The sequence below is a fragment of the Rhinolophus sinicus genome, linkage group LG04 (assembly GCF_036562045.2).
Source record: "Rhinolophus sinicus isolate RSC01 linkage group LG04, ASM3656204v1, whole genome shotgun sequence".
In the NCBI taxonomy this organism is placed as follows: domain Eukaryota; kingdom Metazoa; phylum Chordata; class Mammalia; order Chiroptera; family Rhinolophidae; genus Rhinolophus; species Rhinolophus sinicus.
Window position 1 is genome coordinate 89,669,721 of NC_133754.1, and position 13,479 is coordinate 89,683,199.

Genomic DNA, 13,479 nt, shown 5'->3' on the forward strand with positions numbered 1-13,479 from the left:
CCTCTCCCACTCCCTGCAAACTGCACAATGGTGGTGATGGCCAGTTGACTCTCCCTTATGTAAGGTCCCTTAGCATGATTATTTACTCTGCTCCCTCTTCTGCCTAAGTCCTGTGACTGTAGGAGCTTTACCGGTTCCCCAAATTTGAGTGACAGAGCAATATACCATGAGCTTATGTTGCTATGTATTGCCTCATCCTGTACCTAATGCTTGCATTTGTTAATAAAAGTCTGTGGCTGCTTAATATTCTGTAATCTACCCTTATGAATGTTCTACTACTAAAAATAGACAATGACCTTTATGGGACAATTGGAAATTTGAAGACTGACTCTATATTTAATTACATTAAGGAAATATTAAATTTCTGTTCAGGAGTAAGAATGGTATCATGACAGTATTTGTTTTTTTAAAGAGCATATAGCATATACAATGATATATTTAATATATAATGTAATTATAGGTAATATGTAATAATACCTATAATTTACAATAAAATTTTTAGAGATTGAATTATATAATGTCTGGGAGGGCTGCCGCAGGTAAGGCTATGAGTAAAACAGAATTGTCATTGAGTTGACCATTGTTGAAGTTGGGTAATGGGTTCATTGTGCTATGTTTTGTTTCTCCACATATTAGAATTTTTCCATAATAAAAAGCTTTTTAAAAGGAATCAAAATTGGTTAAAGTCACTTTTAATCCGCATTAGAAAATCATATTTTTCAAAAATACTTTAAAATATGTGCAATTTTTATGATTTAATGTTACATGGAATAGGAAGATCTAAAATGGCACATAAAATACTGCATATTCATATATATTCACATAAATGGAAGAAGAAACTACACAAAATGTAAATTATAGTTGCCCCTGGCTAGCAAGAATACATATTATTTTTCTTTATTCATTGTTATCTTTTTTAATTTTTCAAATTTTCTATAAGGAAAGTATATTATGTTTATAATTTTATAAACTGTGTAGTGTGTGTGTGTGTGTGTGTATCTAAAATAAACAGCATCATATTGTTAATAGTGATTATGTCTGGGTAGTGGCATTATTGATCCTTTTTATTCCTGTTTCTTTGTCTCTGTATTTTCTTCAATTCATAAGTATAATTTATAATCAGAAAAAATATAGCATGAAAAATTAAAGCTAGATTTATTGTACTTTTTAAGTAAAGGATTATTTTGGGCAGTATAACATACATGTATAAGGAACTATATATTTTATTACATATAATTAATATATATTATATATTAGTATATATTATAATTAATATATAACAATATATTACAACTAAATATTATATCTTCCTATTATAGTATATATATATATATATATATATATATATATATAATGTGTTATAAGTACATAATAACTATTTAATATTTGTAAGTAAATCCAAGAGAATTTGAAATTCTCTTTGAAAGTATATGGTAAGCTTTTAAACAGTGTTGATATAACGTAAGTTCAAGACAATTTTAAGTCCAAAGGAATTTTAAATTGTCATTGAAAGTATATGTTAAGCTTTTAAACAGTGTTGATATAAAATCCTTTGCATGGCCACGACTATGGAACAATGTTCTTGCCTTCATGTACTCAATTCCTTAGTAATCATGTTTCATTTTCTATCCAACTCCAGGTATATCCATGCCAATACCAGTCTTTGGACTACAGGATGATACCAAGGTCTTCAAGGCAGGGAGTTGCTTAATCGCCGATGATAACTTTGTCCTGATTGGCTCTTTCGTGTCATTTTTCATTCCCTTAACCATCATGGTGATCACCTACTTTCTAACTATCAAGTCACTCCAGAAAGAAGCTACTTTGTGTGTGAATGATCTTGGCACACGGGCTAAATTGGCTTCTTTCAGCTTCCTCCCTCAGAGTTCCCTGTCTTCAGAAAAGCTCTTCCAGCGGTCGATCCACAGGGAGCCAGGGTCCTACGGCAGGAGGACTATGCAGTCCATCAGCAACGAGCAAAAAGCTTGCAAGGTGCTGGGCATCGTCTTCTTTCTGTTTGTGGTGATGTGGTGCCCCTTCTTCATCACGAACATAATGGCCGTCATCTGCAAGGAGTCCTGCAACGAGGAGGTCATCGGAGCCCTGCTCAACGTGTTTGTTTGGATCGGTTACCTCTCCTCAGCAGTCAACCCACTAGTGTACACACTGTTCAACAAGACCTATAGATCAGCCTTTTCACGGTATATTCAGTGTCAGTACAAGGAAAATAAAAAACCATTACAGTTAATTTTAGTGAACACTATCCCAGCCTTGGCTTACAAGTCTAGTCAACTCCAAAAGGGACAAAAAAAGAATTCACAGAAAGATGCCAAGACGACAGATAACGACTGCACTATGGTTGCTCTAGGAAAACGAAATTCAAAAGACGCTCCTACAGACAGTATCAACACAGAGAATGAAAAGGTTAGCTGTGTGTGATAGACTAGTTGCCATGGCAACCACGGAGGGCGCACTGAGCAAGTTTTCACCTATCTGGAGAAAAAAGAAAAGATAATAGAGAGACTGGCAAAAACTAGGCCAGTCTAGTGCAACCAACAATAATATCTAGATGCCTCCTTTTATTCCATCAGTGAAAAGCAGGGTTAAATGCCACAACATGTGCACTTCAAAAATGTTCTGACAGCATTTCAGCTGTGAGCTTTATGATACTCATTTTTAACATTGTAAATGATGTCTTTAAAATAATTAGCTTTTATTGTATAATTATAATGAGGCCATAAATAAATCTAAATTAAACTCTATTTTCAAGTGGAAACCTTGCTGCTATGTTGCTAATTGATGGCATGACATGGTTACCTACTGCTGTAAATAAAAATAGCTATAAATGGTGAAAAATTGGTTGAATATAGTGGCCTCTTAAAGAAAAATTATCTTTAAAACTTATGTATTTGAACAACAGAAAAAGACACTAAGGACAGTGTTATGAAGTCAGTATTGCTAAGATAATTAATGAATTACTTGACAATTTTTTCATTCCTGCTTTTTCATTGATGCCATTTAAAAATAGTCACAAAGTTGCTGGCATTTGCTGCAGTTCAAGTTAATTCTTCTCAGAAGTGAAAAAGATTTTAAATGTTATTTCCTAACTATTGCTGCGTTCTCTTCTACTACCTGTGCTTTAGTTTGAATTTCCAATGTGGTCTTGTTTAGTATTTGTTCTACTAGCTACACTTTCAAAAGGATAATTTAACATCACCAAATACATTTCTAGAAATTGCTTCTCCTAAACAGCACCACGGAGGCGTTTGGTAACTTGCTCTTCTTACGACTGCATCGTGCATGCGCTCCTTTCAGCAGTAAGCAGTATTAATGTAATTGTGTCAGGATTGAGGAATAAACTCAGGTGTTTGGCTACTGATAGCAATAGAGTCTTAGGACTTCTCTGTAAAACGCAGGTGATTTTCCTGTGGGCACCCATCAGGTAAATTGATGCTTTCAGAGCAATCAATGTATATTATTTACTAAAATTGTTCTTCTCTGGTTACAACCATCTACTGAGTATATACTATCTGTGAGGAAATGTCCTAGGTACTAAGGATATAAAAATAATTAAAATAAGATCCCCACCTTTAAAGAAAAATGACCTAATTGGGATGGTCCTTGTCAAAAATATTGACAGACATTTTTGACAATCAATTCAACTTACTCCTTTCTTACCTAAGGTTTGGTAACTGGTTTGTTTCAACTCTGAGAGTAAGTTTTCTCAACAAGTTTGGTTGCCAATTAATACCAACCAAACCCAGAAAGGAGAAAATATCATTTGAGGTCAAAATTTGCAATTAGTTTAGAAACATGCATTTCAACCTTGACCCCAACCTATGATTACCAAAATTTTTAGCAAAATTTTTGTTCCACTTCCCTAAAAACTAATTCATTTATTACCCTCTGACACTGCACTCCCTAATTTTGAAAAAAAAAGGCAGTAATATAATACTTTGTAGAAAAGTTTGCCAAAGAAAGAGATTAACAGCAGTAAATTCACCTTGATAAATGATATTACTCTAGGTTAAACTGCACATTCTTATTGGAATAGATGTTAGATATGTGATTACGATACTAAAGCATTTCTATTGAATGAGAAATCGTTTTTTTGCTCTAAGCCATTTGAAAAAAATACAGACTTGAAAACTGAAGAATGTGAGAGGCGCCACTGTGTAATTTGGAAATGCATCAGGGCTATCCTAATTACATCCCTATAGATATATTTAAAAGTGTTTATTTCAAAGCTAGAATTTATAGTGAGTCGCTAGTATCAAGGCTGAATTTGATCTGAACTACTTTAATGATTATGCCATATTAACTGATAAAAATACAAACATTAAAAAGTCTCTGCTCTGATGTATTTTGCCTTAGTTTATAACTCTACACATCTCATTATATATTAGAGAAAAGATTGCAGATTCCACCCATGTACTCTCAATCTGGATCAGAATGAACATAAATGCTGCCTGACAGATATCTTTTGACTACATATGTATTACAAATGTGTATGTTTTTTTCTCCATAAGTATCTATTCAAGTGTATATTATAAACATGCATCTGTATATATGTACAGACATGTTCCCATGCACTTTATTCGATATTTATATATTTATATGGAGGAAAAGCAAGAGTCATTTATGAAAACACTCAGTATACACACGTATGCATGTTGCATCGATTTAAATGTGAATTCATGTTTTAATGTTTCTATGACCTTCCATTGCTGTCAAAGCAGATTAAAATGTAACAGAAGTATCAGTTCTTTAAATAAACTGGAAGTTGACCAAATTTTATGGGAAGACTTTAACACAATTCCATGAGGGTTGTGAAAACAATGGTCCTTATATATAGCTGATTGATCTTAAATAAAATGGTACCTTCAGGCCCCTTGTTTATCTGGGAACTTTCTGACTACTAAGCCTTTCTAAATATACCCCTTACCCCAGTGAAACCTTGAATGTTTATGGATCTGTACTTAAAGAACTCAGTCCTAGTAAGTACTATTAAGATAGAATGACCAACCTTACTCTACTTTAAGTTGGGTAATAGATTCTTCTATATTTAAAGAAAGGAATTAAATGCTATAATTAGTGAAAACTCTCAATTTAAAACGTACTTAATCTCTTGGCCACAGCGCCATCTCATGGTCATTTTTTTAAGTGGCCAAATGGAACTAAGTTACTGTACTGCTTTTGGCAAAGGGTGCTTCTCCCATTTGTGCATCAATGAAACATATTTATAAAGTGTTAAATTATTCTGTGCCATATGTAACAAAAAAGTAAAGACTATTTTATGTAATGGTTTTAATCAAGGCTATTCTAAAATATTTCAAGAGAAGATGAATAATTGTAAATAAAGTATAGTAAAAAATAAATGCAAAGTCCTTAGCTGTGTCTATTACAGAGAGTTGCCCCAAACTTTCCAGGACGTGAACTCCAGGTGTCATCAAGCTTCTCTGAGAGCAAAAGCCTGTGCTTCTGGAGCTCATTCACGGAGCTAGGACCCACTTGGTTGAGTTAGATTTATGGTCATGATCCAGTTTCCAGATATCTGCAGCAGACAGAAGCTCCATGTTTGATCGCTATCTCTGGTTCCACATAGCCTAGGAACACAGACAACCAGCTGCTGCTGTACCCCCAACACATGCACCCACAACACACAGGTACCTGTGGATACATTTATACAGGTATACCCCAAGACGTGCATGGTGCATTCACACACACACACACACACACACACACACACACACACACTTTCACAGGAGTCAGTTGCAGGAATTAAACTAAATCAAGGAGACACTGTATCATTGAATAAACTGGAAAATTGCCCTTATTCATCATTTCACCTTTAAATGTAAGAAAATTCTATGAAATAGGGAAGGTATCTTTTCCAGGTGTTCACAGCTCCATGTCCTGAGTACCTACCATGAGCTGACTGCTTTGCTTGCACCTGATAGAATCCTCATAACAAACCTATAAGATAGGTATTATTATTTCCTCTTTTTCAGAGATGAACAAACTGAGTTTCAGAGCAGTCAGTAACACGCCCAAGGTCACACAGTTGGCAAGGAAAATGGCGTATTTAAGCCTGGGTCATCTGACTCGGGAACATAAACAATTTCCTCTCCACAATCCAGGACAAAAGAAAGAACACTGGGTTCAGAACCAAAAGATGTAAGTTCCCATCTTAGCCTCCCTGTTCATTGGTTATATAAACTTGGACAAGTCACTGAATAACTCTGTGCTTCAATTTCATTGTCTCTAAGATGTAAGTGCCAGTACCTGTCCTGGCCAACTGACAAAGTCGCTTAAATAAGTTCATGGTTATGGCTGTGCTTGATAACCTATAAAACATTCTGTAGTGTTATAAATGTGTTGTTATTAAAACAAGCAAACAAACACACACACACACACACACACACACACACAACTCAAAGCACCTACATGTTATTAACCATCAGAGCAAATTCTAGACAAAATTATGAGATAGGCAATATTATTATTCAACAGCTTCTACTATTCTCTTTGTGAATGTTTCTCATTTTTAAAAACTTTTCTGCTTTGCTTTGTCCTCACCATAAGGCAGAATTCCCTTTGTTGGTACTTTTTTTTCCTGCTTCCATCAAAACTTACTGATTTTATGTCCCATTCCCTCAGATTTCTCCTCTCTATTGGAACACTAATAAGTAATTCAAGGTGATAAACCATGGTCTATCACTAAGATCCCTGTATCTGTCCACCATGATGAATTCAAATGGCAGAAACCAAAAACAAACATTTTAGGCATGAAGGAGACAAATGAGAAAAAAATTGGGGCACAAGAAATGTTCTCCGGGTATTGTTCAAATGACCCACAGAAAAACAGTCAGTACCTTCAGACATTATATAATTTATAAAAGTTTTAAAACTTAACATGGAATTGTAATCTACAAATATAATGATGGTTTTTGAAAGAAGCATCTGTGGCTTTTAACATTTCATTCTAAACTGAGAACAATAATATTACTAAGCCATTTCTCAAGTTTTAGAGTCAATGGATATTTGCCCTAGTAAATATGCAGTAAGAAAAAACTTCTTTGTTAATTTATTGTTGTTATTTTTGCAGGTGGTTTGCAAAAACAAATGGTTTCCTTATTTTCTCTTAATGGTGTACACACCAATCTTAGCTCTGTTCTTTCTTTTTGCTATTTAACACCAGTATGTCCACCTGAGCCAACACATTATGGGAAGTTTTCATGCTCAGTTGGAGCTTCAGGATTTGCTGTGATCTCATTGCAGAAGAAGACTGAGACAGAAACCCAAGTCTCATCTGCTGCTACTGTCTTACCTTGGACAAGTCAAAGGCTCTTCTCCCTCAAGTGTAGAATAAAGGATTTAAAGTCAGTGACCTTTGCATGGAGTCTCTTCTAGGTCTGTGCTTATCTGAGTGCTAGGAAGTCCACTCAAGCCTTTGATGAAGGCAGATTCATGGGGAAAGAATATTCTGGAACTCACACTCTCACATTCTCTTAAATTCTTGAGATTGATTTCAAATAAATGACAGCTTTAACTTTTATATGGAAATCTTATGAAAAAAATTAAATTGTTTATGGCCTAAGGAGTTTCTAAGATAAGAGACCAAGAACAGATATCAACATAAATGGTTCCTACTATGGCATTTTTCTCAGTTAGCCTGTCTTCTGCACAGTTTAGCTGCTACGAGATATGGGGTTGCTCTTTGCACAGCCCCCGGTGCTCTCACTGTTATTTGAGTTCAAGTCCCTTGAAGGATTAGAACTTAAAGGCCCAGATAGATTTAGATAGAACTCATGGTACAGAGAAGATCTCTTTTTAAAAGCCAGATATTTGTTGAAAGTAAGCCAAGGTCATTTAAGTTTTATTTATAATTAAGATTCTGAGATCTTAAAAGAGTGTTTATTCTGGCTTCTAGAGAACAGTACAATATGTACTTCCTGTCCTACATTTATTTCAAATACTGAAAGGACATAGTATGGCATTATTCAGACCTTGTCTTAGTTGGGGTGACCCCAAGTGCAGAACCGAAACATAAACCTGGGTGCAAGTTGTTTATGTGGGAAGTGATCCCAGCAAGCAGATAGAATTAGGGAAGAAGTAAAAGTCTATATAAAGGTATGATATCAAGGGTACTGCAGACAATTAGCACTCCGTTCCACTAGTCGTAGTAGTTGGCTTGGAACTCTTCACCACATACGCAGCTAAAATCAAGGTTGAGATCTTGCATGAATGTTTTATCCTATTGGTGATTAATCATGGTCTCAAGAATCAATATGCCTCCTCAATAGAAAGTGGTATTACTATGGTTAGTAACAATTTTTAAATGGACATAGATTCGTATTATACCATCACATCTAAACTTACTCCTGAGACCCTGTGACCGGCACACACATTTCACATAGAATCAAACTCAGAAGCATTTAAGCATTTAAACTCATTTTAAGAACTCAAAAGCAGGTTGCAGGTAATTCTTTTGAACTTGTCTAAGACAGTTATAGCAGTCATTATTGTTCCTACAGGAATTGCAGAAGACCTAAAAAAAGATTCTACAGTCCTAATATGTAAATGATAAATTCTCTGTATGAGTGCTACTTATTGAGCCCAATTCTCTGTATGAACTCTATTTATTTAGCTTAAGTGATAGATCTGAACCAGGGGTGTCCAAACTTTTTTCAACATTTTTTACCAAGGGCCATATGTGGTAAAATACACAAACAGCTGAGCCACTCACTCAAGGTGAAGTATGTATTGCCTCACCTGGTTTATTTAAGTAAACTATATTTTTGGAATTTGCTGCAGGCCAATTAACAATGGATTGTGGACCACCGTTGGCCTGCAGGCTGCAGTTTTTACACCCCTGATCTAAACTATTAAAATTGAATGAACAAAAAGAAACATACTCAGTAAATGTAAGAGCTACAGGAGCTTGACAGCATCTAGTTCAGGCTCCTCATTTAGCAGAAGTGATGAAGAGCTAGAAAAGTTAGAGAAATTATCCAGGGTCACCTGGCCGAGCAGCATCAGAGCCAGCAATGGGATTCAGGTGTCATACTCCCTCATCTTAACTTTTTTCCTTTTATACGAAAAATGGATCTAAAAAGGTGTATGGTCCATATAATTATTTAGTCATATAACCAAAAATATATTTAAATCAGGTTGAGACCAGTGCTGCATACTCATTTATTCTTTCAACAGGGTTGTTAGTGAGAGTCTATTATGTGTATGTGATACGTAAAACATCATTAAGTGTGAGAAGTCTGGTAGTAAAATTCGTTTAAAAAATAATAAAAATAAGATATTTGGCGGGAAATTATCCAGTCCTCGTTATAAAATTCATGTTTATTTTGTTGAGCCCACTGGCTTTGTCACAAGTTATCATAATTAATATGTGGATAATTTAAGGCGCTTACCCAATGATGCCCTGTGAGAGACTACATCTGACAGACACCCCAGAGGCGGCAGTGCTGCTACCCTGATGTTGGTGTTTCAGCCAGTGTAGACCCTAGTGCAAAGCAGATTCATGTAGGTGATTGGAAAAAGTGTTAAGAATATATAATTTGGGAATTAGTTTCAAAGGAAACAAATGAAAATTAGATAGAATGTTCAATATCACTATCTCCACACTCCACTATTAAAGTTTTACATTCTACAACCCAGGGTTCACAATGGGGATATGTGAAAATGAATATCCAATAATGGAAATTAAGTCAACATAGATAAGCAAGTCAAGAAGAATTTTTAAAAAGAAGGAACAAGAAAACTAAAAAGAAATAAATTAATGATTAAAATAAAAACTAATTTGCTCAGCATGCACACATTTAATAATTCATCTATATTTGTAAGTAATTTTTAAAAATGAGATGGTGGGGTTTTTTTCTGAATTATCAGAAAAATTAGAAATGTTAGTTATTCATGAGTGATTGATTATGACAGATTTAAGACAATTTAACATTTTCAAGACAAGAAGAGTGATTTGCATGAAAATTTCATACTATATTCATCCTTGAAATGTAATCACCGGAGACCTTGACTATGATTAATTCACTCTGCACTTGTCTACAGTAGAATGTGGAAGCTATGACTCACATTTGGTCCTCTATTCATCCACCAGTCTAGCAGCCCATCAGGACGCCTCAAAAAACTAAATATTGTCAATCTTAGAATTATAATCATAATCATGATGTAATATCAAGTTATTTCACTTTATATTAAGCATAACACATAAAATATTGAAGCTGTGGGTATATTTGTGTAATCTGCTTTGAGGAATTTGATTTAATAACATTGAAAGACAAATTATTTCCCCCTTGGAGAATAATATTTACTTGAATTCAGTAACAGCTTATGTTGCTAATGGCTTTGAGTGGTCCTACTTTGTTCTAAGAATTCAGTCAAAGTAAACTTAGCCACTTGTAGGTAGATGATAATGTGTTTATAAAGCTAAATTGGCAGTTTGACATTTTTTATTTTTTTGAAACAGTGAAATTACACCCAGAACCATTTAATCTAGTACCTTCCTTATTTTGAGAGAGAAAGCAGAAGGAATGTAACAGGAAGATGCTGATGTCAATATTTGTTTACATTCCAACAACTATTCTGTGCTAAGGGCTTTCGCATGTGTAATCAAGATAATATCTATTTATGTCTCATGGAGAAATAATAGAGAAAACTGAGTCTCAGAGGGAAACTTGCCCAATTTCACCAAACTAAGGAGTAGAATCAGAACGCAGGTGCAGATTTGAATGACTGTTCAACTTTTACTATTTCCTTTTTCTACTATGTCAAAATCCAGGAAATATTTTTTAAATAAATGGCCAAATATTATATATTTTGGGTTTTGTGAACCATACAATCTGTCACAACCATTAACTGTGCTGTTATAGTATGAAAGCAGCCATAGACAATCGCAAATGAGAGGATGTGGCTGCCTTCCAGTAAAGCTGTATTTACAAAAACAGGCTGTAGACCACATTCGGCCCATAGTGCATAATTAACCAATCTCGAGACTACACCATCCAACAAGAACAATAATAATAATTAGAACAAATACACCAACTACAACATATACGACTACTACCATCACAACCATTTAGTTGAGCCCTTATTGAATGCCAAGTATTGTGTTAGGTTCTTTAATACATCATTTCATTTCATTTCTACACTAGCAACACTACATGCTTCCCACTATTATCGTCTCCCCTTTGCATACAAGGAAACCAGAGATTAAGTGACTTGCCCAAGTTCACACATAGTAAGTGATAGAGCTGGGTTTTAAATCAACATCCATATTTTCAGCTATTTGTGCTCTTTCTTCCCTTACCCAGAAATGCACGCGCACAACCCCATCATGTCTGCATCATGTCTGAGACTGCCTTGCCTAAGTTAAACTGAATTACGAAGCTCAACAGAGCTCTAAACTTGTGAAGATACAATTTCTCCTAAAGTCCCTAACTTGTAAATTTGACTTTGCTGAATAAGCAGAATTTCAACCCATATGTATAGCTCACATCAACATGATCAATTCTCTATATAAAGGATTATTTCTGATCTTATAAGATACATTCATGACATATTGATTGCTCTCCCTTCTCTTGGCTCATCTTCTGCCCAATGAATGTATCTAACATCAAGTTCCTTTTAAATGAAGAGGAAAATACATAAACTCTATGTCCTTCATATCAGTAAAATTATGGTCAAAAATAAATTTCTGATATATCCTTTCTACTTCTTACACTAATGAATAAAAGAATAAATTTGGGCTGAGAAAAATATACACTATTGAAAATGAGTGTTAGACATACTGATTAGTTGGAAAATCTCCCTCGAGTTCCTTCGGAGATGATGGAGTTTATTGTCAGGATGCACACAGGAATAAGGAAGCAGAAATCACTGACATCAAATAAGCCCACAGAAGCCCAGAAGGAAAAACACAATCAGCCTCGTACTAAATCTAAGGCTGCCTGAGTTTACACAGACACAAGTTCCTCCAAATTTTTAGAAAGATCATGGGCTTAGGAGTTACATAGACATTACTTGAAATTCTATCTCTACTATTTACTGGCTGTATGAAAAAATTATTTAACCTCTGTGAGCCTCATCTGTTAAACGGTGATAAAAATATCTTATAGAGTTGTAAGCATTAGAGATACATCCTTGAACAGGATTTGGGCTATTATAGGACATGTAATGACTATTAACATTACTAGCTAGAGAGCAAAGAAGTAATTCTGCTTGTTGGGAAGACCCACCTGCCTATCTCCCACAAAAATGAAGGCAAAAGGCCCTCTAGAGCTAACAAGCCATGGGCATAAATGACACATGCGATCTGGCAAGCCTCTCAGACTAATCTATTCCCATCTTGATTTTCCTATTGTCTTTATACAATAAAGTGAGTTATCAAGGGGAAAAAGTCAATTATTGTTTGGGACTCTTTTACCAGTATGGACTTAAAAGGGAGGCATCTCCTTTCCCTACTTCCACCCGACTCTAAAGGTCTGAGGGCTCCTTTTCACGAGGGAGCTGGTAAATCTGGGGTTGTGTCCTATCAGAAGCAGAGAAAATGGGGACTAATGTTTTAAACTGCAGCTGGGGTTGATGGCCTGTGCCAAGGTTTCCCTGAGACTCAGAAAAGTACAAGGGTGAACACTTCTGTAAATGACTAAGATCTGCCCTCTCCCTGACTAGGACCCTGGGAGTTAGTAAAGCCTCTGTCAGGCTGCCAATGAATGGCAGAGAACAAAAAACCAGGTGCTTTAATAAAGGAACTCCAGGCCTGATGCTGGTTGGAGGGGAGTGAGCTTCCCAGCCTCCCTCCACTGCACAGCTGTACACACGAGCATTTCAAAGTTTCTGGACTATAACCTTTGGATTCTTGTAAAGCAAGGAATGGGCCCACTGGTAATAGTGACCTCAATGGACTTTTCACCAAGCTTTGGGGGGGAAAGGGGAAATCAGGCCCAGATTTATTTATACTTAGAAAAATTGGTGATTTTTTTTTAAGTGTCATTGTATAGAGTCATATTAAACAGGAAGAATGTGGGAAAGTTACGTTTTCTTTTCAAATCTGCCCTTTGATGATATAGGAGACTCTCAGTCCCGCCTGCCCACTCAGAAGGTGGCCTCATTCTGTTCCAGGCAAACCATCCCTAAGCAGAATGATCCTTTCCTCACAGAGGAATTCCCATACCACTGGCTGACAGTATTTTGACATCACTTGGCCAGCAACCTCAGCTCTCCGGAGCAGAGCTAAAAAAAGTGTGAAAAGCGCTTCTCAGCAGCCAAAATAATTTTCATCAAGGTCACAGACAAAACTCTGCCCTCTATTCTATAGAAAATGCCCTCAAACCCTGAAGCAGACTCAGTCTATTGGTGTAATAACAAATATTATGTCACCCACAACTTTTATAAACTTGAAGTCCCATGTACCTCGGGCCTATTGTGAAAATAATAGGATCAGGGGAT

The 13,479-nt window shown here is 35.7% G+C and overlaps 1 protein-coding gene across 2 annotated transcripts in view; it reads left to right on the forward strand.

Moving 5' to 3' along the window:
* Window positions 1-5,378, forward strand: part of HTR2A (5-hydroxytryptamine receptor 2A) — a 67,475-nt gene extending 62,097 nt beyond the window's left edge. For both annotated transcript variants that reach the window (XM_074329958.1, XM_019748071.2), the window contains one exon: window positions 1,640-5,378. In XM_074329958.1, the coding sequence (XP_074186059.1) occupies window positions 1,640-2,439 (800 nt within the window). In that variant the 3' untranslated portion in view covers window positions 2,440-5,378. The remainder of the gene's footprint in view (window positions 1-1,639) is intronic.
* The last annotated feature ends 8,101 nt before the right edge of the window (window positions 5,379-13,479 follow it).